This window comes from Lates calcarifer, linkage group LG6, assembly GCF_001640805.2.
Source record: "Lates calcarifer isolate ASB-BC8 linkage group LG6, TLL_Latcal_v3, whole genome shotgun sequence".
Classification (NCBI taxonomy): domain Eukaryota; kingdom Metazoa; phylum Chordata; class Actinopteri; family Centropomidae; genus Lates; species Lates calcarifer.
This window is the reverse complement of record NC_066838.1, coordinates 6,399,058-6,426,966: the sequence shown is the minus strand read 5'-3', so window position 1 is coordinate 6,426,966 and position 27,909 is coordinate 6,399,058. Positions and strand designations below refer to the sequence as shown.

The window sequence follows — 27,909 nt, the reverse complement described above, 5'->3', positions numbered from 1 at the left end:
TGTGTCTTGTAAATTACCGTGACGGTCTTGATGCGACCACTGCCCCTGGTGCAGGTCCAGCCGGATCGGTTGAACAGGAGGCTGCAGACCTCCCCCTCCAGGCAGGGAGCCATCTCACACCACTGACGGCTCCGCACAATTCGCGCTGGGAGGACGAAAGACAAGAAGACAAAGAGGCACATTTAGAGAGACATACTCACAGAGCCAGGGAAAGACTGAAAAATGTCAACTTTTCCTGGAACGAACAACAAAACTGTCTGTTTTCTGCTCACCAGACAGGAAAGCATCTTCATATGTTGATGTGTCTACAAGTCTGCAGTATTTTAATTATGTTCTTGTTGAACTACCATATCTGAATCGCCTGTGGTAGTAACCTTTACAGACCAGCTGGCGGTCCATAAATTACTTTCTTACTAACGCTTGTTTTCAGTGCAGCTGCAGAAAGATTGTTTTTTCCTTTTGACATTTTGCTACAATTAATATTCCTCCTGAAAAGGTTTTTCTATGAAATTTTAGGGAAAAAGGTTCCGGGTGAAAAATAATTTGTACAATTTAACAATGTAATTTTGTTGGATTTGTTTTCTTGAAGCTATATTTTTTTTCTCAATCTTGCACTCAAGGGACAATAAACCAAATAGTTTTCCTATGAGATCTTGTGGTCTTGTGCTGCCTGTCTTTTCATGGCCACACATACTAATAAGTGTATATCACATGAATCTTTTTTCCTGCAGCAGAAGTGAATAGAGCTATATAGCTGGGACAGCAAGTCTAAGTTCTTTTTTGGTTTGTAGCAATGTCTGAAAAAGCCCTCTTCATCTTATCCTTCAAACTTGAAGGAATTTTTCTACAAACAATCTGCAGGTAAACAAGGAAAATGATAAATTGTTTGTGGACTTTTTATATTTGTATTTTTATCTGCATTCTAAATTTTATTCAGCATTACATTTTATTCTGTTATACAAAATAATGCAGTGTGAAATCCTGTGATAACTTGCAGATTATAAATTAGCCTTTTTGGAAATACTGGTAACATCAAATGTAACGCCAACTTCAAATGTCTGCTACTAAATGTCTCTATAATTTTTGGAGCTTTTATACCTTTCTTAAATTAAACAGTGATAGTAGAAGGATGACTGAAAATCAGAGAAGAGAGGGTGATGGAAAAAGAAGTGCAGCTCATCATTGCAACTCGTCAGCGCCTTGACCCGTCTTCATCAATGCTGATTTTCTACTTCTGTCTGAGGATTAGACATGAACCTGTGCAGAGCCCAGCAAGAGTTATGGGAGAAAATGAAATATTTATATATTATTTTATTATTTATATTAAATTTTATGCCCAGATATTTTTCCATTTTCGAAATTGTAGCTTTCAGCCCCAACCAATGCTGTCTCAAATGACATCACTTGAGGCAATTTATTTATCTAATCATTTATCATGTATTTACTTCACACAGCTCCCTCTTCATACTAATTTTTTCATGTATGCAGTTGCACTTTCCAAGACCTGCAAACACTTTCATGTGTAAAGTTACAAGTTATTTTTGCAGCTCTGGTCAGTTACTGAGGAACACAGTTAGCATCAGGCTAGCATCTGTGTTGTGGTATTAATGTGCAAATTAATTCATCATTCATTTATATAAATACTGTTAAGCTGTTGAATTAATTACTTTTATTTATTTTATAGCTACACTTGTTATACTCCATTGGACATTGTCTAAACGCTGTCCAGCTCTAGGTGCTATCAGTCAGCTGCACACATACCACTGTTTAGTCTAATGCAGAGCAAAACAAAAAGTGAAATGAGCTACTTGGAGTTAATCCATCTCTGTTTGGATTTTTGACAGAGCCACATGAATATGTTACATATGACATCTTTATCCAAACATATCTATCTAGTGATAACTGTCTAATCATCTGCTGTTAAGTACTCACAAACTATAATTAAAATTTAATTATATTATTTTTTACCATGACAGCTGCAGGGCTGTATAAACCTGAATACATTTCCAGTAATATTTCAGCACATGGATTTGAGGGAGTGGATTGCAGAATAGAAAGGCAATAAAAAGCCAAAAAACTTCAGTCTTCTAAGAGTTATTTGTCTGCTGGAGACGTCAGGCTGTCAGGGTGAAAACCAGTGATGCTCTCATTCCCCCATCTGCAGTCTGTCTGCATGACAGTGAATTAGCATTCGCCTGTAGTCGACGGTGATAAGCACTGATTGTTCTTTACACAGCGTGCTAAAGCAACACTGAAAGGTTATCAGCTCTCTGCGGACCTGGCCAGGGCCGCTGCTCTTGCCTACCCACGATCCCCCGGGGCAGCACATTGTGGAACGAGGTAACATGGTCGGCAAATTGAAAGAGAGGAACTACAATTCGTTGAATGTCCATGGGAGGGCTGGGGGCAGAGCAGAGAGGGAATGGGAGAGAACGAGAGTACAGAGGTGTGGAAAGGGAGGCCTTGTGACATTTTGCTGTGAGGTATTCCTGGTCCAGGCCTTGTTAACAGTCTGAAATTGGTCTTCGGAGTGTCAGACCCCGACTGCTGCTCTGCAATAAAGATCTGTCATCTTATGGTATTTATCAAGCTGGCTGAACAGCACCCTCATGTATGTAACCACACACACACACACACATGCAATTACCGCTCTGCTGATATAAAGCCATTATCCCTCAACAAATAATAGATATTGTTGACACATCAGGAGGAGAGCAGTGTTTTTTTAATGTACCCTCCCAGTGTGGTCTGCTCAGAGACACCACAGTGGAACGAAACAATCCAGGAACCTGTCATCTCATTGAACCGAACAAGCTTAAGAAAATATTAAAGCCTTGAAACCAGATTCTGAGACAAAACGGTCATTTCGACCTCACCCTGAGCAGAGATTCCTCGGTGAGCGGTGGAAAATCTAAAGTGACCTTCCTTCTGACACAGCAACATGCCGTGGTGAATTTTCATTTTCACAGCCATCCGTCAGGCGCAACAAAGCGTAGATTTATCAGTCAGTTGCAGATGTAGTTTTGAGTACATTACAGGGCCAGCAAAACTCAATTTCCAGGGCGCGGAATAAAAGCTGAGCTGGCACAGTGGCGGGAGTGCTGACTAACCGTGGAGTGCATCAGGCCAGCCAGCCCAGAGTCGCGGGGGTTGGCTAAAATAAATGCATTTTTCAGCTCCTGCCACATTATCCGGGCCCTCGATACCTTGCCCTTGTTACTTTTTCAATGCCATCAATGACAGTGTGACTTGATCTGTGATGACTTGATGAATTTCCTGGTGCCCTAAGCTGCGGGGCTCGCTCAGGCTGCGTATGTTCGTATGAGAGCGTCATCGTGATAACTTCATCAGTGACGACATCTTGAATGACACAAGCAGCAACAAAACAGCATCGCTGCAGTTTGGCTTCAGCCTGTCTCCATCCATCAAACCTATCTGTCCAATATGCTGGCACACACAATTGTAGATGCATTAAAATGCTTATATGGTACAACCACCCACACACATCAACAGTATCCTGAGCAGACTTTAAGCTTCTGAGCTGAAGGTGCCTGAAAATATCTGTCTGCTGCTATATTTCATCTAATAGTATCTTTGACATGCTGCTGTTGTAATAAACCTGGCTTGTTGAATCACTCAAGTGGTGCAAATGGCTGAGAATTATTGTGGCCATGATGGCATTATTGTTAAGTATCAGCCTGGTGTTGCGTTTGAACATGATTCCAGGTTTGTAGTGTAATTTTTTCCCTCCCTGCTTGTGATGGCGGCGATGTGCAGCAGCATCAGAGGTGAAACAGCTGGCTGTGGTGGCTGGAGGGGAGAGAGAGAGTCTCTGTCCTTCTGGCCGACACCTGGGTGGCCCATCCTGTTGCCGTCACTGTCAGCGTCCCACCCAGGGAAAGTGCACGTGGGGCCAGGCTTGTCAGCTGCCAGGGTCCCTGCTGGGGTACAGCTCTGGACCTCCAACTAGATCACACGTAAGACCATCTGTCCCCCCCATGCGCAGCGCCAAGCCCTGCCCCGCACAACATAGCACTGCCAGACGGGACTCAGAGCAGGGCATAAGGCACCACAGTGACTCTTAAACCAGACGCACTGTTAGTCTGATGAAATTCTGCCTCTGCACGAGTAAAAAATAACATCAAATTTTTACTAAAGCCACAGGCAGCTCATTTAAAATGTATTTAGATGAGGTACAACAAACAAAAAGGCACTGCTTTAGAGGCAGTTTCTGAAACACAGGGGAGACTCCAAGAGAAGGTTAATTGTATTGAAGAGACGACATAAAGTGGAGCAGTCACCACAACAATTAATTGTCTGTCTCTTCTGGTAATTTAATATTGGTGCTAATACTGATGCTTTTCTTGCTAAGTGTCCGATCAGATCAGCTAACTAGCTTAGCTGGGCACCAGAGGCACAGTAACAGGTTTTTAAAGGGTTTCTGGCTGGTGTTAATTAAGCTTCAATCATGGATCAATTTGTAGCAGCCAGATTTTCAGCCCTCTGTCCTCCAACCTGCTGATGGCCTGACAGTCTTTCAGTTCTAATTATGACAACAGAAAAATCCAACATAAATGCATTTATAGAAGCCAAGCTGCAAATGTCTCCGTACTTCATCATAAACTGTGTGTTTTGTTGAGCAAGCTGTTGCTGGGAATTAGTGAGATTTTTCTGTTGCATTTTTTGGGCTTGTTTTCAAAGTGGCTTTGCTTTTTTTGTTGCGTAACTCCCTGGTAGTCTTTGTAGTTGGGAAGTTAGATCATAAACTGAATCTTTTGCAGGGAAGTCATCAGTATAATTCAACCATTTGGTGATTATTATTGTGATGGTAATTTCTTAATCTAAACTGATTCTCTAAGGCTATAGGGTGTGACTCAGTCATATGTCAGTGAGGTTTGCTGAGTAATTAAGAAATTCTAACAAAATATTTCAGGTTAATTTTCCTGCTGATATACAAATGTTGCTGTGATGGAAACACATTCACTGCCATTCACTGATATTTCAAATCTATTTGTCTGTTTGCAGCAATCGCAGGTGAGAAAACACTTCAACTTTTATGAGACATATATATGCAGTAATCCCTGGTTTTGCTGTTGATAACATGGATAGATTGATAAGAAATTGATTAGAAATCAATAAGTCTATTTGTAGTTTTGTGGCTGGAGGTACATTTGATATGTACAAGGAGAAAATAAATTCTCAAATAAAAGCTAATATTCAATTAATGGCTGAGTACTAATTATGTTTAAAAGCTTTTTACTTGCATGAATGGCAGACAACATCAACAGTGAATCTACATAATAACATCAGTAAAAGGGAAGCTTCTTACAGAGATGTGTCCAATATACTTGAAAAAGCCTGTCTCCAATATAAGCCTGTTTTAAATATAGGCCTCTCTAAATGAATCTGCCCAACTGTGGCTCTGCATTACAAATCTGAAGTAACCTTCCCTTTTGCGTAATCTCTTTCCAGCAGTATGTTTTTGCTCAATGTCAATAATCATTTTGCTGGGTATGAAAGCAGAAGCTTGCAGCCAGCTTAGAAGCAGTCTCCCTGTAGCCTGCAGACTCTTATCATGGTGGCCATCAAGCTTCATACGATTACAGTGTGATGTGGTGGCATGGCAACAATGGGCCAAGCAGAGAAAGGGAAAGGGAGAGAGTCGCGGAGCAGATTACAGCGAGAGCACAGAGACAAGCAAGGAAAAGCACATAATCCTCCTGTGTACAGTGTGCAGACTAAACCTGCACAACAGTGACACACAGCAGCACAAAAAGAGGGCAAAAAGCTTGAAATATGTCCTGAGGACGACTAACAAAGGATGTTATTCTGTAGAAAAAAACACACTGCACTTGTCGCACTGTGACAAATTTTTCAGGGAATTAAAACAAATAAGGAATAGCACAGTGAACGTGTCATACTACACAAACGATGCAGATGCCATCTGGGCCAATCAGCCAATAAATTCTTAGGTAAGTCACATATAACAAAGTTTATTCACTGTGGGGCTTAGGTAAGCTTGTTGGTATGTCATTATGGAGGAGTGAATATGAGCAGAATGTCAGGGGAGATGAAAATATTTGTCCAATTCTCTCATTTAAACCACCAGCTGCAGATGGTTGTAGATTTGAAAATGTCCCAGAGGCTGCATTAGATATAAACCTTGGATTTTTGTTTTTATTCACTACAGGAAACAGAGAGAGCAAGAAAGCAAAGAGGCCAAATCCATGAGCTTTTGTTGGTGATAATCATACAAATGAGTTTTTCCAGTCTTAATTCCCTGCATAAAGTTGCCTGGACACACTCTGAAAGGTCAACCGCAAACATGGTCAAACATCAAACAGTGTATGGTACTTGATCAGTGTACTGTGTGAAAAGCAGCACTAGCAGAATTTTGTTCACAGAATATAAAGGTGGAGATCATGCGCACTGGCTTCTGTTTCTCGCTACTGGGGGAGACTCAAAATGGTGGAAAATCTAATATGACATAAACTGATGGTCCTTGAAGTACGTTTTTTTAATGTAAGCATTGCTGTGTATGTGCACTAAATTCCACATCAGTCAAACCTGCAGGGCAGCAGAGGATGTTTATTAAAGTTTCAGCTCTGACTTGTAAGCCCGCCACCAACATGCCAATCACTTTAACTGGCAGTGGAAATGCTTGAACACCCTGTTAAGATGTGTCATTTCTGTGAGTTTCATTAAAAACCCAGTCAGTTGCACCTGAGATATTGCATGTGACAGATGAACAAACAGACATGTGAACAGACAGATCTATTACTGCCCACTCATTTAATATAATTCAGAGGAGTCAAGTAGAGGCGCCAGCTGAGGTAAAATAAAAGCTTTGTGCTAAAATCACATTTCTAACAAGTATATGCTGCATACTAATCTTCACAGCACACTGTTTTTGCAGTTTATATACAAGACTTTAATGTACTTTACTGTTTTGCACTGACAGGGAATTATATAAGACGTGCCAAAAAACCATCAACAAACTTTGACCTTGGAACACTGTTGCCAATTAAAATGTGGAGATGTTCCTTAAGCTGTTCAGACAGCATCCACAATTTGTTTGATTTTTTTCCTTTGTACATACACTGTGGGACAAGGGTGTCTGCCCACACTGTCCTCAAAAATCAAACAATTTTAGCATGCATCCTGACATTTTTCTGAATACTTAATTGTGTCACAGTTCCAGTGTGAACACACTACAGACTTAAATCCAGTTAGAATTATGTAGGAGTTTGTAGTACGAAACTGGGACACATCTTAAGTCTTTCCAGGAAAATGAATTCACTCAGTAAATCTGTCTTGACCGCTGTCCATGGTGCTGATTCTGGAGCCGTCTTGGGTGTTCATCATCATTTGTGCTGGCAGACCGGATTCCTGCAGGCAGAACTAGAGGCAAATAGGTTGCCTGAGCCTCATCATTTGCCTCAAATGTTAAGCTATCATTGATCCAAACCCTGGCTGCTTAGTCCTGAGTCCAGGTGGCCTTTCCTCTAGTCAGTTTTAGGAGAATAATTTAGTTATTATGCATTTAGCTGCCTAATGCCTGCACCAATTTAGTTATCCCATGCCCACTCTGGCAGAAGCTTTTTGTTTGTTTGCTTCTGCAAAAGCTTTATAAAGTTTTATGGTCATGTGTGGTGTGTTCTGGGACCTATTTAGCATTTAGCGTCATTACCAGCCTTTATCACACTACGGCAAACAAACATTGACTACGCAGAACAGATTTTTGCTTTTCATTGTCTCTGGCAGCATTTCACCTGTGAATCACAACTTCAAACAAACATTTGATTATTTCCAGAAAGGCATGAGTGTTCCTCCAACAACATTACTCTCCAAGATGAGTTTATTGTCACTGGGCCTTTTTAATGCAAATGCAGACTCAAAAAAAAAACTTTAAGAAATGTAGCAAGAGCCAAGAAATCAGGCTGCCAATCACTGACACTCCAACCTGCCAGCTTTGGCTGATCATTGTGCCCAGCGAGTCTCTGCCTTATCAGTGTTTTTGTTTTGGCATTTTATTAGACAGTGACAGTGCAGATACAGACAGGAAACATGGGGGGCAAGAGTGGACCACATCATGCAAAAGAGATCCCCAGCTGGAAGTGAACCAGGGACACTGCAGTTATATGATGAACACAAGGCTCAGAAGTAACTGTGACCTAACTACTATTGGCTGCACGCTCTCAATCTCCCTACCTCTTGACAAGTTAATGCAAATGAGAGTTAGTCGAGCAACTGTGCATTTGGCTTACTCTTGCCTCTAAAATCATGACATGGCTGAAAGCAAGGAATAATCAGATTGTCGTTCATCTAAACACACTATATCAGGACAGAGCTCTTAGCCTTTGCTTACTCACTCACTGATGGTTCCACTTTCATTAAAGGTCACTATTCTATCACCACACATCTAAAAAAAAGGCAGTGATCCACTCTTGCTGCTGCTGTGAAAGAGATATATTAAATTGACCCAGAGGACAGTGAGCCCTTGCTGTGTTAATAACAACTCACTGAAAAATAAAAAAATATGAAAATACTAGACTGGTGCAAAGCCTTGGTGAAGGATACAAATGAATAAACATGTTTATAAGTCAGTAAATTGGTTTATGTGCTTAGAGGGCAAAGGGGCATTTATGGCAATTCACATCAAAAGCGAACATAACTGAATATACTCTGAGCTAAAGGTCAGAGAAGATATCTGAACTGCAGCAGCATTAGACCCATTGCATTCTCATGCAATATGCAGAAATTCCACTTTAAAGCCATGTGATGATGGATACCATCTCAGCTGTCAGCAGAAAGCCTTTAAATGAGCCAGAGCAACAGGTTCCATCTTTAATGCACTGGGTATTAATGGAGTGTAGGGTGTGGTGCGGCGGGAAGCCAGTAATAATCAATTTCCTGCTGCTGTAATCATAGTTCTCTGTAAGTTAATTAGCATCTGTTGAGTATTACGGAGAGGCATCTGCAGAGAAGGAGAGGTGGTTGAAAGCAGTGTGGGGAGTGTGACACAGGCTGTGGGACTGCAGTCTCATGTCAAGGCTATTAGATTAAGACCAACATGAGTCATAGCATGATGGAACTAATGGTGCATCTGATGCATGTGATTGTGATATTGTGAGATCCAATCAGCATCGCATATGGACTATGTCCACCCCCCGATCTTCTCATCTGTCTTATCGTCCCCCTCTAGATACAGAGAGAGAGAGAGAGCTCTAAAGTATAAAATCTTATCGACAAAGTGGATGAACACTCCACATTCACCATTACAAGTGATCTTAAGTCAAGTGCAGTATATTTAAAAACACAGGAGAGGAGGAAAATTCGGCACAATACACTCTGAAGACAAAGAAAGAGACACAAAGTGATTTGCTGATGTCACAGTGGCTGACTAGAGGAGGCTAAATGCAGACAATCAATCACATAGTTAGGAGTTAAACAATCTAAAAGGCATCAAAAAGGTTGATGCGCAAGGTGATTATTGATTGGCTGGTTGAACAACCAAATTACAATGGCAATTGCTTTTAATGGAGAGAGGAGGAAGCCCATACATTTTGTACTATTGGACTTCATTGGGAGGAGGCTGCACTCTGCTGCTGCTGTTAAAGGCTAGAATAGTAGATTTTCATATTTCAAGTATTTCAGAAAATTGAAGGATGTCTCGTGTTGTGATATGATCAAGAGCTCTAGAACAGCTACTAAACTGACCTTGTGGTGAGATTGTTTCCTCAATCTGACAATGATCTTTTTACTGTCTTCAAACACTAGTTATTGTACATATTGCAGTTTGTTGTAGATCTAATCTTTAACAATCAAACCACCTCTGCTCTACTGACCTATGCCCTCTTCTCTGGAACTGATTCCTCTACAGTGAAGCCAGCAACAATTTCACTTCGTGCTGTATTTGTTGCCACTGAACATTGTTACAGTGTCATTAATGTCATGACATTAGATTTACTGATGCCCCAACCATACTGTAGCTGTATCATAATGTATGAAAAAGAGAGAAAAAAGGTCCTGTTATAATAGGCCTCTGTCAGGATATTGTGACATGTGACATTTTAACATGTTACAGCTGGAAGAACACAGGTGTAATTAATGACATTAGAAATGGCTAGATTTTGATTCAGGTGTGCCAGATGTGAGGCCCTATACTGTGTATAGGCTCACTGGAATAGGACACATAATGGAACAGAGACATCATTATTGTTAATAGTTACACCTGTGCTTTTCCTGTTATGATTTTTCATAATGTTCCTGTTCTGTCAAAATATCTGCCAGAAAAAGGTCTATGGATCCTGTTGAAGCAGAGTAATGATTTCACATGCCATTATTCACCATTATCACTGTTCATGTCATGTATTTTTAGTCACTGCCGTGTTATACTGTAATGAGCTATTGTAATTTATTTCAGTTTATCTTTGTAATTTACAAGTGTCATGTTGGGATTGGGCTGTTGTGTGTAGCTTGTTTGTCCACTGTGGGGCTCTGGCTTTTCAGTCCCCTTTACTTTCAGTCCTTGCAGACTTACAGTATGGGGTGAGCCCAAAATCATTCTGCTGTATCTTGTCCCTGTGGTAGGTTGATCTTTCAATTACCATTGCAAATTCTTCTGTGACAATGTTGGTTGTGAGTTACACCACCCTGGTGACTTTGCTAGCTTGATTGTTTTCATGACACGCGTTGCTTCATAAGAAATCTCTGTGTGTGGCTTGCTAACCAGCAGTTAGCTTAATTACTTCTTTCTTTGTTTTTAGTATTTTCATAGCTCATTACCACAAAGCTAACTGCGGGAAACCTAATATCATTCTGTTGTTACCAGGAATAAATGTCTGCTTCACTGGTTTGTGTCACCTGCATTGCACTACACAGGAGAGAGAACTCAAGCGCATCTCTGTTAACACCACACAAACTTTAAACCAATACCATGGTTCTGTTTTGGTAACACTTACCTGCTTCAAAGCAATGGTTCGATATCTTAGCAAAAACATTCATTTTTTTGTCAAAAATTAAGCTCAAGTTTACCATAAAGACTGGGAACAGGGGGAAATAGCTAACCTGGCTCTGTCCAAAGGTAACAAATCTGCCCTCAAGCACCTCTAAAGCTCACTAATATGATAGACTATTTCTTGACTTGGATCAGTTGGTCTCTGCCAGTTTCCAGTGTTTATGCTAAGCTAAGCTAATCCTCACATTTACCACAGAGATATGACAGTGGCATCAGTCTTCTCATCTAACATTTAGTGAGAGAGCAAATAAAATAAATACATTTCCAAATATGTCAAACTATTGCTTTAACTAACATAAATAACAGGAAACATATATAACTTGCTCAACTTTACAGTTACTACTGTTTTAAAATAAAGCCATGAGTCAAGCATTCATCCACTGTTCACATTAAAGGCAAGTCTCGCTTCAAACAAAATAAATGTTCAGAGAGTAATTATAGTTTAAACACAACACCACTGTGCAAGTATAAAGTGGTCTGACACAGAGCCTCGTGCAATGAACCCCATAAAGACAAATAATACAGGGTTCTGACAGGGTTTTTGTTCATTTACTTATAAAATATATGGTTACTACAGGTGAGACAGATCGAGGTGGCCATGATGGGATTAGTAATGATTATACTTGGAACAAACTTGCAGTGAATTAATTAATAGTAAAATTAAACGGTTTTCAGATGCTCCTCCTAAGAACCCTGCTTCACATTCATATACGTAGGCGTGCTCCTTAAAGCAGTAGTGAAGAGAAGAACATTCACTTTTCCAAAACACTTTTTTTTTTTTTAAACTTGCCTCTTTAACCACTTGGCCTGTTACTGGCCTGTCTGTAAAATCTGCCCTCCCTGGCACAATTGTCCTCCACTGGGCTAAAAAGGTCATTGAACTTACCGTCTACACAGGCCGGCCTCGCCCTTGTGGTCCCGGCAATCTGGCCTCTCCGGCAGGCGCAGCGGGCTGTCTGCCTGGCAATGGTCCGTCTGGGAACGCTGCTGTCCCTGTTGAGCATCACTATCTCGCAGGTTCCCACCGCCAATTGGCCTGCCGAATACAGCAGTGAGGAACAAAGTACATTACATTAGTATAATGAGACGATAATGAACATATTACAGAGGAGCAACTGGTGTCTGAAGGTACAAACACGAGGCAGAGTGGACGCAGAGCAGTTTATTACTCTCATTTAAAGCCTCAAATAGAAAAATGAGAGGATGATTCTTATGTTTTAAAAGCAGAAGTCTAGAGTGCTTCCTCGGTTTTACTACAGTACAGCTGGTTGCTCCTGTGATAAAAGTGCCTTATAAGTGATCATGTGGAAAACAAAAAAATCCTCCAAGAATCTGTTAAAAGAACATTTTCTATTTGGTTAGTCACAACTGCAAGTTAACAAGCCTGCAAGATTCAAAGTCCAAGATATGAAAGTGTTTAAAGGAAGAGGCAGCATCCTGGCTGTTTCAGGGATAAAATCAAAACAGTTTGCCTGACTGTGAACATGAATATGCTCAGCAAGTTTTGCAGAAATCAGCCCATAACACTGTGAAAATGACAGCACTGGGTGTTTCTCAAATAACTAAAGCCACCTATGTTTGTACGTCTACCCATCAAGGACCACATATGGTGTGAGAATAAAGACTTGAGTCTGTCAGAGGTCAGGGCAGAAGTCAGCTGACATTGTTACAGCACAGCAAAACCTCCTCAGTAAGAGGTCAGGTGGATGGTTAGGTTAACCTAACCATTACGTTTAACAAAGGAAGACCACTGTTTGTTTCTGGTATTCTAATGATTGTACTAGTTCTTTTTTATCATCACCACAACCGTCACCTGAACCAAGCAGGTGCCAAAATCAGAAAACAGTCTATAGGTCATTTTGTGAAGTTACACACACTTTCGAAGGATGTTCTCCCTAAGAAGGCGCTAACATGTTGTTTTGGAAGGTAATGACAAATGACATACATATCTTGAAGATTAGTTTGAAGGACTTGCTCTGTGTGAACGGATGATAGTTAGTCCACAGGTTTTCTCTAAAGCCACTATGAGGCTGACACTTGCAGTTTTGATTGAAATGTCTCAACAGCTACTTAAACTGTCGGTGAGGGAACTGTAGCTGCTGATGTTTGCATTTTGGGCCTCACAGGGCTGCTACCATGACTGTAGTCTTGTTGCACATTAAATGATGATATCTTAACAATTTCTTATTATAATTACAATTGAGATTATATATGATAATGTTTTTATGTCACGATTTTAAATTCATTGTATTCAGCTGATATTTAGTGAGGATTTTTGTCATGTACCTCGACTTACATTTTCTTATCCTAACATGGTGTTTGAGATCAGTGTATCCTGTGTTCAAAATCTCAATTTTTCATTATCCCAGGGGCAGAAAAATAACATTTTTAAATACTGAAAGTTCAGTTTTGGGATTTTTATTTGACAAATGAATTATTAATGTAAGTACTGGCTGAACTAATGTGTGACTTGGTTGACATGGCATTTGCTGCCAGGCACTACGTTTCTACAAAAGACTAATTTTCAGGGCAAGTGAAGCTCTACTGAGACAGCAAATGGACAGAATGTCTTAAAGAGATGATTACCTTGCTGTGAAATCTTCACAGTATGTGTGTGTGCTATTCTTACACTTCTATGCACGCACAGAGAATTACTTCAGAGTTCTCCAGGCATTACAAATTGATGGATAACTCCCTGGCCAGGAGCCTGTGGTTAACCAGGTTTTTTAAGTTTGTCAGAGTGTGATCTGTAAATTAATTAAAGAAACTGGAGAAATGTACTACTCATGAGGGTTTTTCAGCAGCAAATTGTCGGCGGAGGGGGGTGGGGTGGGGATCCAAGAGTAAATGCTCTTCATCATCATGTCATGGGAGTTAAAAATGGTGATAAAACACTTTTTCAAACTTTTCACTCAACTTTTTACTTGGGAAATTGCGTGATGAAATTATTCTAATTTGAGTTGTGTTCATCTGAAATGCTTCAAATATTGTTACAGCAACAGATGAATGCCTAGCAGTGAGAGCTGCTTAGCATTCAAACATTCACCCATGTCAAGGTGAAGAGATGAGCTTTGTGCCCAGAACTGCAGCTGTAGCTCACGCATGGCTCTGATCATCATTTCTAATGAGTCACATTGAAAACTTTCCAACAGCCATGGGCAAACAAAAGAGGAGCTGTAACAATGATGTTTACAATGTCTGGATTTATTAAATGAACTCCCTGCATGGCCTTTTGTCGCTGAACACTTTGTGTTGAGGTAGCAGTTTTGTTTGGGTAAATTATTTGGAAACTCAAGGGAACATTTAATTGTCTTTTATTTGGGCCTTCCTGGTGCGTTTGAGGGAGTTATTAACTGTTAATAGTCTTGTGTTTTATAGATAAACAAGCTTTAATCACAGTAAACTGCTTGAGGGTGTGCTGCTTTAAAACACATTTGGAAAAACAATTGTTTCAATATATGTAGATGACAAATTTGTCATTTAAACCCAAAGGGAGTTTTGCTGCTGCCTAAAATGAGCAAACTAATAAAACTAATCAATAGCTACAGCTGAACAATATTAATATGTGTGAATACATCAAACCTGACTGGTGCATTTCTAATTAAGCGTAATATGAATGCATTTAAAATTCAACGGGTAAAACAAACATATCTGCTTTAGGTTGAACAGTAAAGCTCAGAAAGTTTAGGAGACTTCCTTCACCTTTGTAATGACCTGGAAAAAGTAACATAATTTCTTCCTTCTTTATTGAATGGAAAGCTGCCAGTGAAAGCCATTCAGGCTGACACTGAAATAAAATCAGCTCAGGGAAGGTAGATTAGAGAGGAATCTGTGCTGCAGTTTCCTTTAAGGTCAATCCCTGGCATTCAGCAACCATCACTCCTTTATACTGCTGCTTGTAGTCGCTTCCCAACACCCTCAAAGGTTCATTAAGTGAGACGCTAACTGCTCCATAGCATGAAATGACTCTAATAATGGCAAAGGTTGAAGGGATTGTTGATCAACACAAATGACTCATAAAATTACCTCAGCAGGTGCTTAGACTTTCAAGTTTCAGGAGCTACTAAGTTTCAGAGAAAGACATGTTGGAAATATTGCAGAGGGTGATTTCCGCTGATCGTAGTGACTGTGCGACCTTTAGTGCAGCAACATCAGAAGGTCAAAATGTCTCCTGGCCTCAGCCACATTATCCTGCCTGGGATAACTCTTGAGGAGTGATGCCATGTGCATGTCAGTTCATTTATCTTGGGTTTAAGTGAAAGACTGAAATAAATCTTAAGAATAAAAACTATTATCAAACTTCTTTTGAATTAAATTTACATGCACTCCAGACATCTGCCAGCACCTCTACAGCATAGTAATTATCATGTATCTCATTTAAACCACACAAAAACCAAAGTGTATAAACAACAATTTTACAAGGAGTTGTGTGCCAGACTCTTTCTTGGCTCTGAGGTGTTGCCAGGCAACCAACAGAGACTCCATGAAGTTAGTAATCTTCTCATCTAACTCTAAATGTATAAGCATATTTCCCAACATGTTGAACTGTTCCTTTAAGGCCCTTATCATTTCATTTTGTACTTTAGAAGTGGATAATCTTTAACAAATCAGTGGATCAAATTGAACTTGTAGCCTTCAGGCCCTTGAGGGTCTGCTTTGCTTGATCACTAATCCAGCCTTGTTTCTGACCTACTGTAGGTTCTAAGATACATTTCTTCAAACTCTGCTGTCTAAATTCATGGTCTTCAGAGGATGGATTTTACTCCCCTTGACCAACAGTTTGGCCTGTGACAAGCATGTGAAAAACTAATAGCTGAGTAGGTATTCAAGGAGGATCCTTACATTGTTGGTGAATCCCTGATCTCTTCTCTTGCACCACAACGAGCAAACAAACAAAAATCTAATGTTGAAACTTTAAAATTTTTAACACTCACACATTAGCTTCCCTTCAGCTTAACTGCCTAAGTGTTGAAGGTGCAAGGAGCTGCTACCCAAGCTTTAGACTTTTGCTGAAGTATGTTTTCCTGCCAATAACCATGCTCAAGACATACCTCTTGCCAGGCTGGTAAATCTGCATCCCAATTAATGGATTAGTGACTTGCTGTTCTCTGTGGCAGCCACACTTTGTGATTTAGGCTGATAAGATTGGTGTATTTCTACATAAAATTATTACCTGGACCGGTGTTGGGAGCCATAAAACACAATCACCTCTACAAAGAACTGCAATGCACATTTCTTTTCATAGCATCAGATGGGCTGCCCATCCCTCTCCCCCACCCACCGTCACCATCACCACTCAGCCCACCCTCCTCTGTCTTTTTGCTGAGACAAGTCCCTGTACACTTGGTGGGTGCTTAGAGGACAGAGGTGCCATCAGATATCAGTGCTCCCTGCCATGTTTCAACACTGAACAGATGAATGGGCTTCATGCAATAAGCCTGAAGGAGGAGAATAGTGAGGCAGAGGGGGGAGTTGAAGTGGGGAATGGTGTAGTGTGTGGGGGGTACTTTGAGAAGTGCCCTTAGCCACGGCCAGTGCTCCATCATACATACAGGAGTTAATTCATGTGACAGGGGGGGTTTCTGTCACTCAGTGACGAGAACACTCTATTTCATGCACATGGTGGGCGAGGAGCGTTTCCCAGTGAAGGAACGGCGGCAAGTTGCTGTCCAGGCTCTGGATCCTGTCAGAAACCACATCTAGAGGGCTACAGGAAGCCGATACAGAGCACACAGACTGGCTCTCAGCACTGACTGGCAGCCTGATGACCTTATCACTGAATCACAACACCATACAAGTGCAAAGTGGCAGCGAATATGCACACAGGCATTTTAAACACACACAGCTTGGAGCAAAGATGTGAGTCTGTGCTCTACATATCAGCGCTTTGATCAGACACACTGCAGATCACCAAAGTACAGGAGCACAAATATCTTCATATCTCTGCCTGAAATAGGCTGCCAGCAGTCTACAATCGCTCTCACAATGTTCCCCTGATTCAATGTGCGTCATAGCAGGACGAAGAACTGGTGGGTATGATGAGGTTATTAAACTCTAGATACATTACACTGGCTGCGGTGACAACATTCAGTGAATATAAAAAAACACCAATTATGATCCTGCCAGCAAACATCACAATCCAGTCCAGCCGTTTACTGTTTTTTAGACAGTTGTACTTGACAATAAAACATTGTGTTCATTCTAGCTTATCTTTTTACTTGTTCGTCTCTTTAATTAAGACAATGCAGATAACTTCATCAGTACAGTCCTAACTGATAAAATACCTTTATCAGATCTAACAGGCAATCACATGAGCGCTCCCATACAACTTAAACCAGATTGGGAGCTGTGAGAAAGCCACTGCTTCTCCTCAGGGAATTTGCCATAAAATTATATGACAGGCTGCACTGAATGAACTATGACAAGGATCCCATTTCCATATTAAAACAATCTTCCTTTATAGATCATAATTACTTGCAAGCTGCTACAGATGGAAGTGAGGTTTTACAATGTTTTATTGCAAAGAGTGCCTTTGCAAACTACAGTTTTGAACCATATTTATTAAAAATGCCACTTCTTGTAAAGCTAGTGCAGTTAATTATTCATGACAATATGTATTGTATTTGGTATTATTCCCCATTAAGACACGGCTATAGTGCAGAGCTGTTCTGTGCCGGCTTGGCTTAAACGTGCTGGCATTGAATTTAACCAGTTTTCCCTGAGAGAGCCAATCAGACTCTAATCACTACACTGGCATACAATAATAAGTCTGAGTGATTATCTTCTTTCCATTGTATGTTCCTTTTTTGATAGAAGTGCCGTTCTCAAGGATGAAAATGAAACTGCCAACAAAACACCAGTTTAGAGAGCATGACAATCATATTAACATATATCAAATCAGATATGAATTCAACTGATCTTTTATGGAAGATTTAAAACATTGTGTGAAAAGCTATAAATATTAATGATGCAGGTAATCAGGCTAAATTGATTTGTAGTGGTTGGAGTTATCAAATTTAAAATGTAATGAACACTGACTAAACCCCTGATACCACCACAAATCTTAAATCCAGCCAGCTATCAGTATACAGCAGATTTATGCCTTTGTCTGTATGTCTGTACACCATGCAGCCTCATGTTTGGGGCTGCAACTAATGATTATTTTCATTTTCAATTATGCATGATTTAAATGGCCTGCACTTACGTGATGCTTTTAAGGGTAGGGAGCTCACGCGCAGACACACCATACATAAATAGTTTTGGGGTCAGTGTCACTCAAAAATACTTTGAAATGTGGACAAGAGGGGCTGAAATAAAACCACAAACCGCAAATTTACAGACCACCTACCACCTGTCTGTGGTATGCCAGAAAATTACAAAAATGACTTTGTTTTATCCCATCAGCAGTCCACAACCCCAAAATATTTCATTTACGATAAGAAAAGTAAACCCTCATATCTAAAAATCTGGAAGTGAAGAAAGGGCTTCATGCAAGAAGACTAGGGTTCACCTTTTTCCTCTTATAGTACCACTGCTGTCTGCTGGGGAACATCCTCTATTATAACAGTCTAACATCACCATCACATCAGTTTCCTTCACTCTGTCTCTGTGACTGTCACGTCCCCTGGAGCACCTCCCCTCTAAGCTGTGGACCTCTAGGATTTCGCAGGACATTTTCTGCTATCTAATGTCATGTCAAACCATCTGTCTTTATTTCTGATTCAGCTCTGCGATGAGACAGTCTTGACAGCTGTAGAAGTATTTTTCTCATGTTTTCATCTGCTGATGTTGGGCAGCAGGACTTCAAGTTCTGTGGTGTAAAATTCTTACTTTAACTATTGGGCGACATTTTTGTGAATGAAACTTGCCCACAAATGCAGCAAAACAAGCAGTCTTACATAGCAATTTGGGGATGTTTAATATGCTAATGTCACAAACTTGCACCTATTCATAAATAGGTGGAATTCATCAAGTGAAACTAATAAATAATTTCTATTAAAAGAATTTGCTTAAGCTGACTGGAACACTCATACATTGGAAACTTTGCAGAATAAAATAAGAGAGAGGTTCAGGATGAGAATTAGAGCTACAGCCAACTTTGATTATTTTCTTGATTAACTCATAGTCTTTAAATGGTAGAAAACTATGAAAAATGTCCATCATAATTTCCTAAAACCTATGCTGATCATATCAAATCTCTTGTTTCATCCCACCAACACTCCAAAGATATCTGTCAGTAATGTACCTTAATCAATTATCAAAATAATTCCCCATTATTTTTCTGTCTGCCCACTAATAGATTAATGTGAAATAATTTACCATTAATTTTATGTTGATTATATAATCGATTAAAAAATATATTTTCAGCTTATGGCACGGTTAGTCACTTCTGACTGCAGCGCTGAGACCAAATCCTACCGCATGCCTGTTGTGATCTCACAGCTCTGTCTTTTATTAACAACTCAGGATGACATCTAACAGCAATCTTATTTGACTGAGCATATGCTAGTCAAGGCAGCCACAGCCAAGTGCCTCTCATAACCTTAACACCATTTGACGTGTGTGGCACAGTAGGTAGCATGTAATAGGACACCAGGTGAGAGAGGCAGATGTTTGACTGACCCCATGCTATACGCTTCCTGACACCACTGTGATCCTCTGCTGCAAAACAAGTAGGGCAACAGAGCAGTGGAGCGAAACATGCACTTTATATTAATGTGCTTGGTTTAAAGGGAATACCACCACTTGATTTCACATACCATTTGAATACTCTACAGCAGTCCGATCAATATTTATGGAAGTGAACGACACTCTGCTCAAGTAGGAGGACCTGTAATGGTACCTAAGTATGCAATTTAATCTGAAGCTAACAGAAATGAATCAGGAACGATGGTGAAGAGAAGTGTGTGAGCAGCTGCAGTGACTTCTGGAGATGAGAGGTGTGTTATGCTATTACAGGATGAAGCTCATTTATCTGCAAGCAGTAGCATAAGCACTGTGTTGGCCCTCAGTCAGTCCACCATTTACTGTACTGCGGAGCAGGTCCAGCTCTCGCAACCTGATGACAATACTAGGTGGAGTTTCTGCTCTAAAAGGTCCTTTGTATTGGAATGTGCGTTGTGTTGTGGGAATTTTTGAAGCTGCACCAAACGTGATTTTTATGCAATCATGGGCACCCAGTGGGGCTGCAGAGAGCGAGAGAAAAGCACTGCACCCCCCACCAACTGAGATGCTGGAGATGCGCTCTATTTGCCTAAATTTAATTCTTGTGTCAGGTGTGCACACTGCTCCGCCCACAGGGAATGACAAATTGAAACTTCTTGTAGCAGCAGTAGGATGGCACTCCCTCCGGAGGAGGCCGGACTCAACAGCGTTAGATTGTTTCCTTTCTCACTGGAAAGCAGGAGTGTGCTCTATGGCTTACTAACATTACTTTAAAGGACTTCTAGGTCTTTGCAGGTTCACCTTTTATTTGTACAGTTAACACTTGCTAGCAAAGCTGCCCTTGGCAATGTCACACAATGGCAGCTTTAAAATAGAAAATATTCCCCTTGCATACATCCCCTGCTAAGACTGATGCTGTAATTCAGGTCTATCCTTCAACATGTCTTGTACAGTTCACGTGATGGAGGCTTCTGATAGATTGCTGTTGCAGTGATGCAGCACAATCACGGCTGTAGAGATATTACAATGTAGAGTATACTCAGATAAATGGGTTGTGGATGAATACAGGCTTGAGGCATGAAGAGTGAATGTGCAATATGCCTCTCAAAAGCAAACAGCAGCTGTGCTGAATGTAATGCAGAGAGGACTGTAAAGCTATGGTGACTCACTTCAAATTTCACTCAGATAGCCCTCCAGGATGCCCTCCAACTTTAATGCAAACACAGAGAAAATGGGTTGTGTCAGAAGACCAATATGCCCCCATAAGTACTGTACAGTAATGTGTAATTGCCTGAACTCTGGGTTTAATATTCAAGCACAGCCCTCACAGAAAATATGATCACGGCATCAGGCAGAAAATAGAACAGGACATAAGACTGAAGGAACGTAACTCAAATCATTAACACCACTCTGCCAATGATGGAGCAGTCTCAAGCCCAGAGCTTTCTGCAGAGAAAATAACAATGCAGAAATACACTGAGCAGTGCACTACACTCAACCACAAGGGAGGTCAAAGCTGACGGCTAGAAAGAATTCATATTCAGGGAGCTATGAGATATGAGCTTTGTGTGCTGCCAAATTGATTTAGCTGTAAAAATTCTTTTCATTTTGTTCCATAAAGATGCTCATACTTTTACAGCTCCACCGCCTATAGAAGCAGGCCTCGATGATTTGCTTACAATTTACAGCCAAGGTCATAATCAAAGCGGGTCTCCCTTTGCATGCTTAATGCTGCCTTGAAGAAGACTGGAATGAAAATCATCCTTTTCACTTCAAAAAGTCTGTAATTCTCTGCTACTCTGATTAGTTTAATGCTTGGATGGATAGCCCCTGCTCCCCGAGTTAAAAGAGAATACCAACCATTTTTAAATTCATCATTCTGCTGCCCCATGAAGACTTCCTGTCTCCCACACAGGAGCTGATTTGTTAAAAATGGAAAAACCAGCTGTGATAGCATCCAGAATAATTTACTGGAATAAAATCAGTCTGGTCTGAAAATGACATTTGGATAGGAAGCATCAGAGATACACTGCAGTCCACAGTGCAGAGACTGGACTGACTGTCCACCATCACTGGAGCTCTGTGCTGGTTGTAAAGCCAAAGTGAGTCACCTCAAAATTTAGTGACAGTCTGGAGACGTATCTCATAAAATGTGTGTTGTCATTCCCATCAACAGCTTGTTCTACAGATCATGATGACAAGATAGACTGTTGTGTCTGCTTCTCAGCTTCAGGACACTGTTTGTGTTCAGATGCACTGACTGCATTATTCAAACATGTCAAAGTGACACAGGTGCCGTAAAAAGCAGCATTACTGTCTGCTGCAACTAAAATTGCACCAAGTTTAGGATACATTTGTTGATTGAAATTCAAGTTATTTTGTTAATCCAACTTTTCTTATTTTATTAATAATACTTGCCATTAACCACATTTTAAATAAAGAGATTTTTTGCTGAAGTGATGTTTAACATCTTTAGATTATTTGGATAAGACTGTCATTTTTTTCCCTCTCAAACTACCCATATGATTACAGTCTTTTATACAGTGTTGCGTCATAGGTTATTTGTAGCGCCTACGCCCTATGTCCTCCAGAAACCCAGGGAAAACCCTGCATTTGAAATAGCTGTTGTAACACGTGTGTTAGCTAATAGTTGCCTGTTAACACATCCTGCAGACATGGAGCATTATCAGCATGTGTTTGGTCATTTTCTTGCTACCTGATGAATTAATGTCCACTATTTACTCTTCTGAAAAAACACCTGGTTAAGATGCTAGTTCAGTTTTATTCACTAGTTCAGTGCTAACTTTGTCTCTAGTGGCATAAAGTGGATTTAATAGAGTCTGTGGGCTTGAAAACCAAAACAGTGAGCTAATCGAGGTTAAAAGGCTCAGTTCAGTTCTCTTCATACACTCGTTTGAGCCAGCGTTAATGTGAAAAATATCTTTAGCAGAGCTTTAAACTTCTTCAACAGGAAATCTGAAAAAAGATGTTATGAAACTTTTTGATTGACAGGTGATCTTTGGAAAAAAATGAGTGTTTCCCTTTGCATCAAAGAGGCAAGAAAATTTGGGGATTTCTGCCTCTAAGATGCACATTTGCTTTATTTGATCACACTATTTCAATCTGAGGATTTTTTTAATGCTCCTACTCTAAGTTGAAATTTAATCTTGGCATTTGAATTCTGTGAGCCAATTTAGAGCAAAGGTTGCCTGACCGTTCACCCCCAACTTACGAATGTGGGTAACCCCCCCGCCCACATGTTTCAGCCCACAGGTTTGTGGTTGACAAAGCAGAGAGAAGGTGCCATTGCTCTCTGACTGCACCGCTAGTCCAGTGAGGAAAATCCAGACATTTCCAAATTTATCGTTGAATAAACTGGCAACGTTGAGAGTGGCTGACAGGCCATTCATTGCGGCAGTCGCTGGCCCAATGGTGTGTGCGGACAGGGCGGCTGTGCTTTGATTTCCTGTCCTGGCTGCCATGACAGATGAGCCATGGAGAGGGTGGAGGCGACACAGCCACTCACCACCACAAGGCTTCACCTCTCTGCCCACCAGTTCACCCACACTCGTTGCTGCTTCTGGGGCCCTCGGGACTCACAGAAGTGGAAGTACTGAAGAGCTGGTATCTAGTTGGTGAAAGTGAAGGGTGCTTTGACTGTGTTCGTGGTGTATAGTCCAAAACACACAAAAGTAACTTAGACAGAACCTTAGACTAACTGCTGAAAGAATATCAGTGGTGGTCAGGACTACTTTCACAGCAGCACTGACTGGTCAAAGCTGTATCACAGGAGGGATTTAGTAGGAGTTGAAGATTATAATTGATGATTAAAAATACTACACTCTTCATTCTTAAAATTCAGCTCAGAGCTGGAAAGAGGAGTGGGCAACAAGCTCAAATCATCATCCAGCGATTTTTCACTATCAGGCCAAACCCAGGAGAATCTATTTACTCTAGGAATATCAAGGGTATTAAAGTTCACGAGAGATTGATTGAGTGATTTTGTACAATAACACGCTAATGAGATCATTTTCAGCTGAAAATGAGTCAATAATAAATGGCTGAGGGGAAGGGGAGGGTCGCTGTGGCTCCTCAGATAATATGCAAAGGCTTGAAAGACGGTTCAATTCACGGGTGGCAAAAAGAGGCTGGTGACAGTAGCATTCTGGGAGAAAACACTGCAAATTAGAGGCAAAGGGAGCACATTTCAGCGCACAGGCAGTTCATTTTTCACATCAGTGTCTACTTTTGTTCCCGGCAAGCTGCCAAAGACATTGATGTAGGCACTATCCCTCCTCCACAGCGGTAATTATGCTGCTGGCCAATGCTTGATTAAAAGATCTAATCTGCAAACTTAGTGTTCAACATCTCCCAACAAGTTCCAGTGCTTTAAGCCTGTTCTCTGTGTCTTTGACGGAGCTGGAATCCAAAATGTTTTGTCATGGACAGCAGCCAATGAAGTGCAGGGAAACATCCTTTTGCTCTCTATTCTGTGTCGGGGTGAAGGTGTAATTGCACCAGTGGATGTATTATTCAAGAGGAAAGCATGGCGTGGATGGATGTAGCCTTAACCTGGGTGAAATTATAAAGCACTGAATGCAAGAGTCTGTCCTTTTACTGTCTGCACCAAGAATTAAAATAAAGTGTGTTGCTTTTTCACCTGAAGCTCAATCTTGGTTTCACTAAACTCTAATCCCAAAGAGGTTTCAAAGAGCCTGCTTTATGTTTGGCAACAAGGTTACAACTATTTAAAATACTACTCAAAATTCACTGTTTTAACTGTAAAAAGCATGGCATTATTGTGAAAATATAGTCATAGAGATATATTATAAACTCTGAGGAATATTATAAGATGGTGTTAGGTCTAATACTGTCACTGTATACTGGCTGTTCAGTATCATAGAGGAATATTATGATAGAAATACCAAATCAGATCACAGAATACCATACAATACAACAAGGTCACCATAAAATGACTAGTTATGAGCTCAGACACATTACAAGTCCCTGTAGGACTGTTTTATTTGACATTACAGGGGATTTTTCCTCTGGATCACAGAATCTGACCACAACATGTGCAGCTGCATCCCAATATGAAGTCCCCAGAGACAGTGCTGCTGCTGACAAAGTAATAAATAGCTGTAAGTGTCCTTACCCTCTCTGAGCAGATGGGAGTAGATGAGCCAGAGGAGCAGCAGGCAGCAGAGTGACGCACCTCCACCTGCGGAGAGCGTCTTCACTCCAGACTGCATCCTACACCTTTAACCTTATAGATTATCCAAACTTTGAACGTTCGTGCCGCTTAGATGTCAAGCAGATCAGCGCAAGAGTGGCTAATCCAGTGGCGTTTCCACAGCCTGTCGTCGGCATCCATTTTGAGGTTATAATAGGAGAGGGACTGATAGTAATCCCCCCTTGCTTTTCAAATTCCCTCGGTGAGCCGCATATCCATCCAGGCTGCTCACCGCACACACATGCACACAGGAACACACACACACACTCTCTCTCTCTCTCTCTCTCTCTCACACACACACACACACAGAGAGAGAGGCTACAATGTCACCAGATCTGGCCAAGTTTACGCAGCTGTGGTTTCAGAAGCTGAAATTCACTGGCAGGCTTCTGCTAAAAAAAAACTGTGTGTGTAGATGAAGAGGAGTGAGCAGCAGCAGCCTCCCGCAGTTTTGATCCTCACACAGAGATGCTGATGATGCTGGTAGTAAATTCAGCCGCTCAACACCCCCTGAACGCCGCTGTCACCTCTTTTCCCCCCCTCCTCTGCGCTTCGCAGTTGTTATTCCCGACCAACTTCAGCACGGAGTCCGGCTCTGAGTGACTCTACAGAGAAACGCTCAAGTTTAACCCTGTCGGACATGACGAACACACCAGTCGGCAGGGAAACTTGTCCGAAAATGCATCACTCTGGCGCCCAAACCCACCGGCGTTTGAAAAACAGCTACGGAGGCAAATGCGTCATATGTGGCCACATATGCACAGCTGCGTAAGCGAAATGTCACGTCAAAACAAGTGCGGCGGCTCTCACCCAGCGCACCGGCGCTGGACAACACGCACCCTGAGCGCGTCGTGCAGGCGGTGCGGTGAAGTTGGCAACACTTGTCACCTGTATGAGCCTTTGTGGAGGCTCTGGAAAATTCTCACTAATGATGTCTAGCTCCCCGGGCTCGACGCGAAGCTCCCTTCCTCTCAAAGTCAAGTGCTGGTAACAGATAAGCGTGTTAACCCAGCCTCACTCTGTCCCGGTCTACTCCATTTGCATGCAGGCGACACCGAACTAGAGGACTTCCCTCCTTCAATCCATGAAAGGAAACACTACCGCTGCTGCTGCACACGGAGTTGCCTTGAGTTACAGTGTTTCCATCTGCTCTCTCTCTCTCTCTCTCTCTCTCTCTCTCTCTCTCTCTCTCAGACAGACACACACACATACAGACACACACAAAAACACAGTGTCCTAATTCCCTCCTCTAAGTCAGAGAAAAAAACTTTTAGCTCCGGGGCTATAAATCCCAAACTGTAGATGATGATGCTTATTTATACACATGGAGATGTCCCATCTCAGCCCACAGGGAGTCACACAGCAGCACCAGTCTCCCCACATTGTGACATGCTACTTTTCTCCACGTCTTTGTGCCCTCTTTCATAGGTGGAAAACGCCCTTGAGGGCTGCATGGTCTGGGGACTTCAGTTAACATTTAGCCCACTTGCATTCTGGGAAAATGTGTGAGGTTCTCTCCTTTAGAGGACTGGTGTTATGGCATGTGCAGTGCCGCAGAGCTCTTTACAGCAAAAGTTACATTATTATATACTGTGTAATATCATATCAAGTCTCAAGTGTGCACACACTGGGGCGCATGCTGTGTGTGTGTGTGTGAGAGAGAGAGAGAGAGAGAGAGAGCTAAAGCTTTGCAGATGCCAGTCTATCTTCTGAAAGAGCACCATTTAAGACTCCCTCGCCACTCGAGGACCATTACTATAACTCACCCTCTCTCTCTCACACACATACACCAGATTCCATGACCACCAATGTGCACTTTATTAGCAGATGGAGAAGTTCCCCCAATGCGCTGCTGTGCTATCAGCCTTTCACTGAATGGCTTTTATGATGACGTATTGGCCCAGGCCAAGGCCTGTCACATCATCAGTGTAATGCATGAAAAATTACTCACACTGCAAAGACTATGCATTTGTTGAGTATTAAAGGGATATTCTCCACCTTACTGCCACATCAGGGCGATGTCATATCTCCAAACCTGCTGATGTTTTTTTTTTTGCATCTCTGTAGCCAGCTGCAGCAGCAGCTTACTTGGCCGATTGTGGAAGAACTACAGGGGGAGTTTAGCTGCTGAGACGAGGTTTGTTTTCTCCTCTCGTCTGAAGCTCGGCTCAGCCAGCTATTAGAGCTAAGAACCACGTTTCAGTCTGTCTGTCTGAGTGATGTCCCAGCAGGGGTTGCAGTGTAATTAATCATAATCCATCACTGTGACTGACGGGGTTGTAAAAGTTCTGCCAATTTATTTTTGCCCATCATATTTATTTTCATGTTTACCAGTAATACACAGACTTATTTTAATTGCATTTGGGCATGTGTGGATTGTGATAATAGTAATGCCAGTATAAGAATACTATGTGCACATTAAAAGGGCTGTGCTCAGCAAAAAAAAAGAAAGAAAGAAATTTATTCATTCTGGATGCTTGTGCACACACTTTATAACTGTCTACATGTGATTATAATAAGGGTGATTGATAAGTTGTGGTTTAGGGTAGAAGGAGATGAATTAACCAGCTTTCGTTATATGCACATGCACCTTTTCACTCTTGGAGTGATTATACATCAAGTTTGAAGATAAAGACTTATGTGGTGTTTCTATTTCAGGTAATTTGAAATTGCAAGTCACTTCTGTCTGAGGAAATGGTCCACAGCAACGATAATGTCATAATGTCATCATCATTGTCAAAATGGTGACCACTGAGCCCTCTCTTCATCATGGGGAAGAGGTAGTAGTCCGAAGGGCCAAATCAGGTAAGGAGAATGAGTTCATATCCACATTTGGTTGATAACTGCTATGAAGGCTGATGTTGTTCATTTGAAAGGAATAAGCATATTTTCCTCCTTTAGGTTTAGAACGTTTCTGATATTTAATGTTGCTAAAACTGTACCTCTATGTAAAGTGTCCACATTCAATTTTTTTTTTTTTATCAACAATGGA

The 27,909-nt window shown here is 41.2% G+C and overlaps 1 protein-coding gene across 1 annotated transcript in view; it reads right to left on the bottom strand.

The window, feature by feature from the left end:
- The window catches only part of tafa5l (TAFA chemokine like family member 5, like), a 44,804-nt gene extending 18,772 nt beyond the window's left edge, over window positions 1–26,032 (bottom strand). Inside the window, exons 1-3 of the mRNA XM_018675221.2 lie at window positions 24,840–26,032; window positions 11,907–12,056; window positions 18–145 (exon numbers count right to left, since the gene is read on the bottom strand). Coding sequence (XP_018530737.1) covers window positions 18–145; window positions 11,907–12,056; window positions 24,840–24,936 — 375 coding nt within the window. The 5' untranslated portion in view covers window positions 24,937–26,032. The remainder of the gene's footprint in view (window positions 1–17; window positions 146–11,906; window positions 12,057–24,839) is intronic.
- Window positions 26,033–27,909: the final 1,877 nt, after the last annotated feature.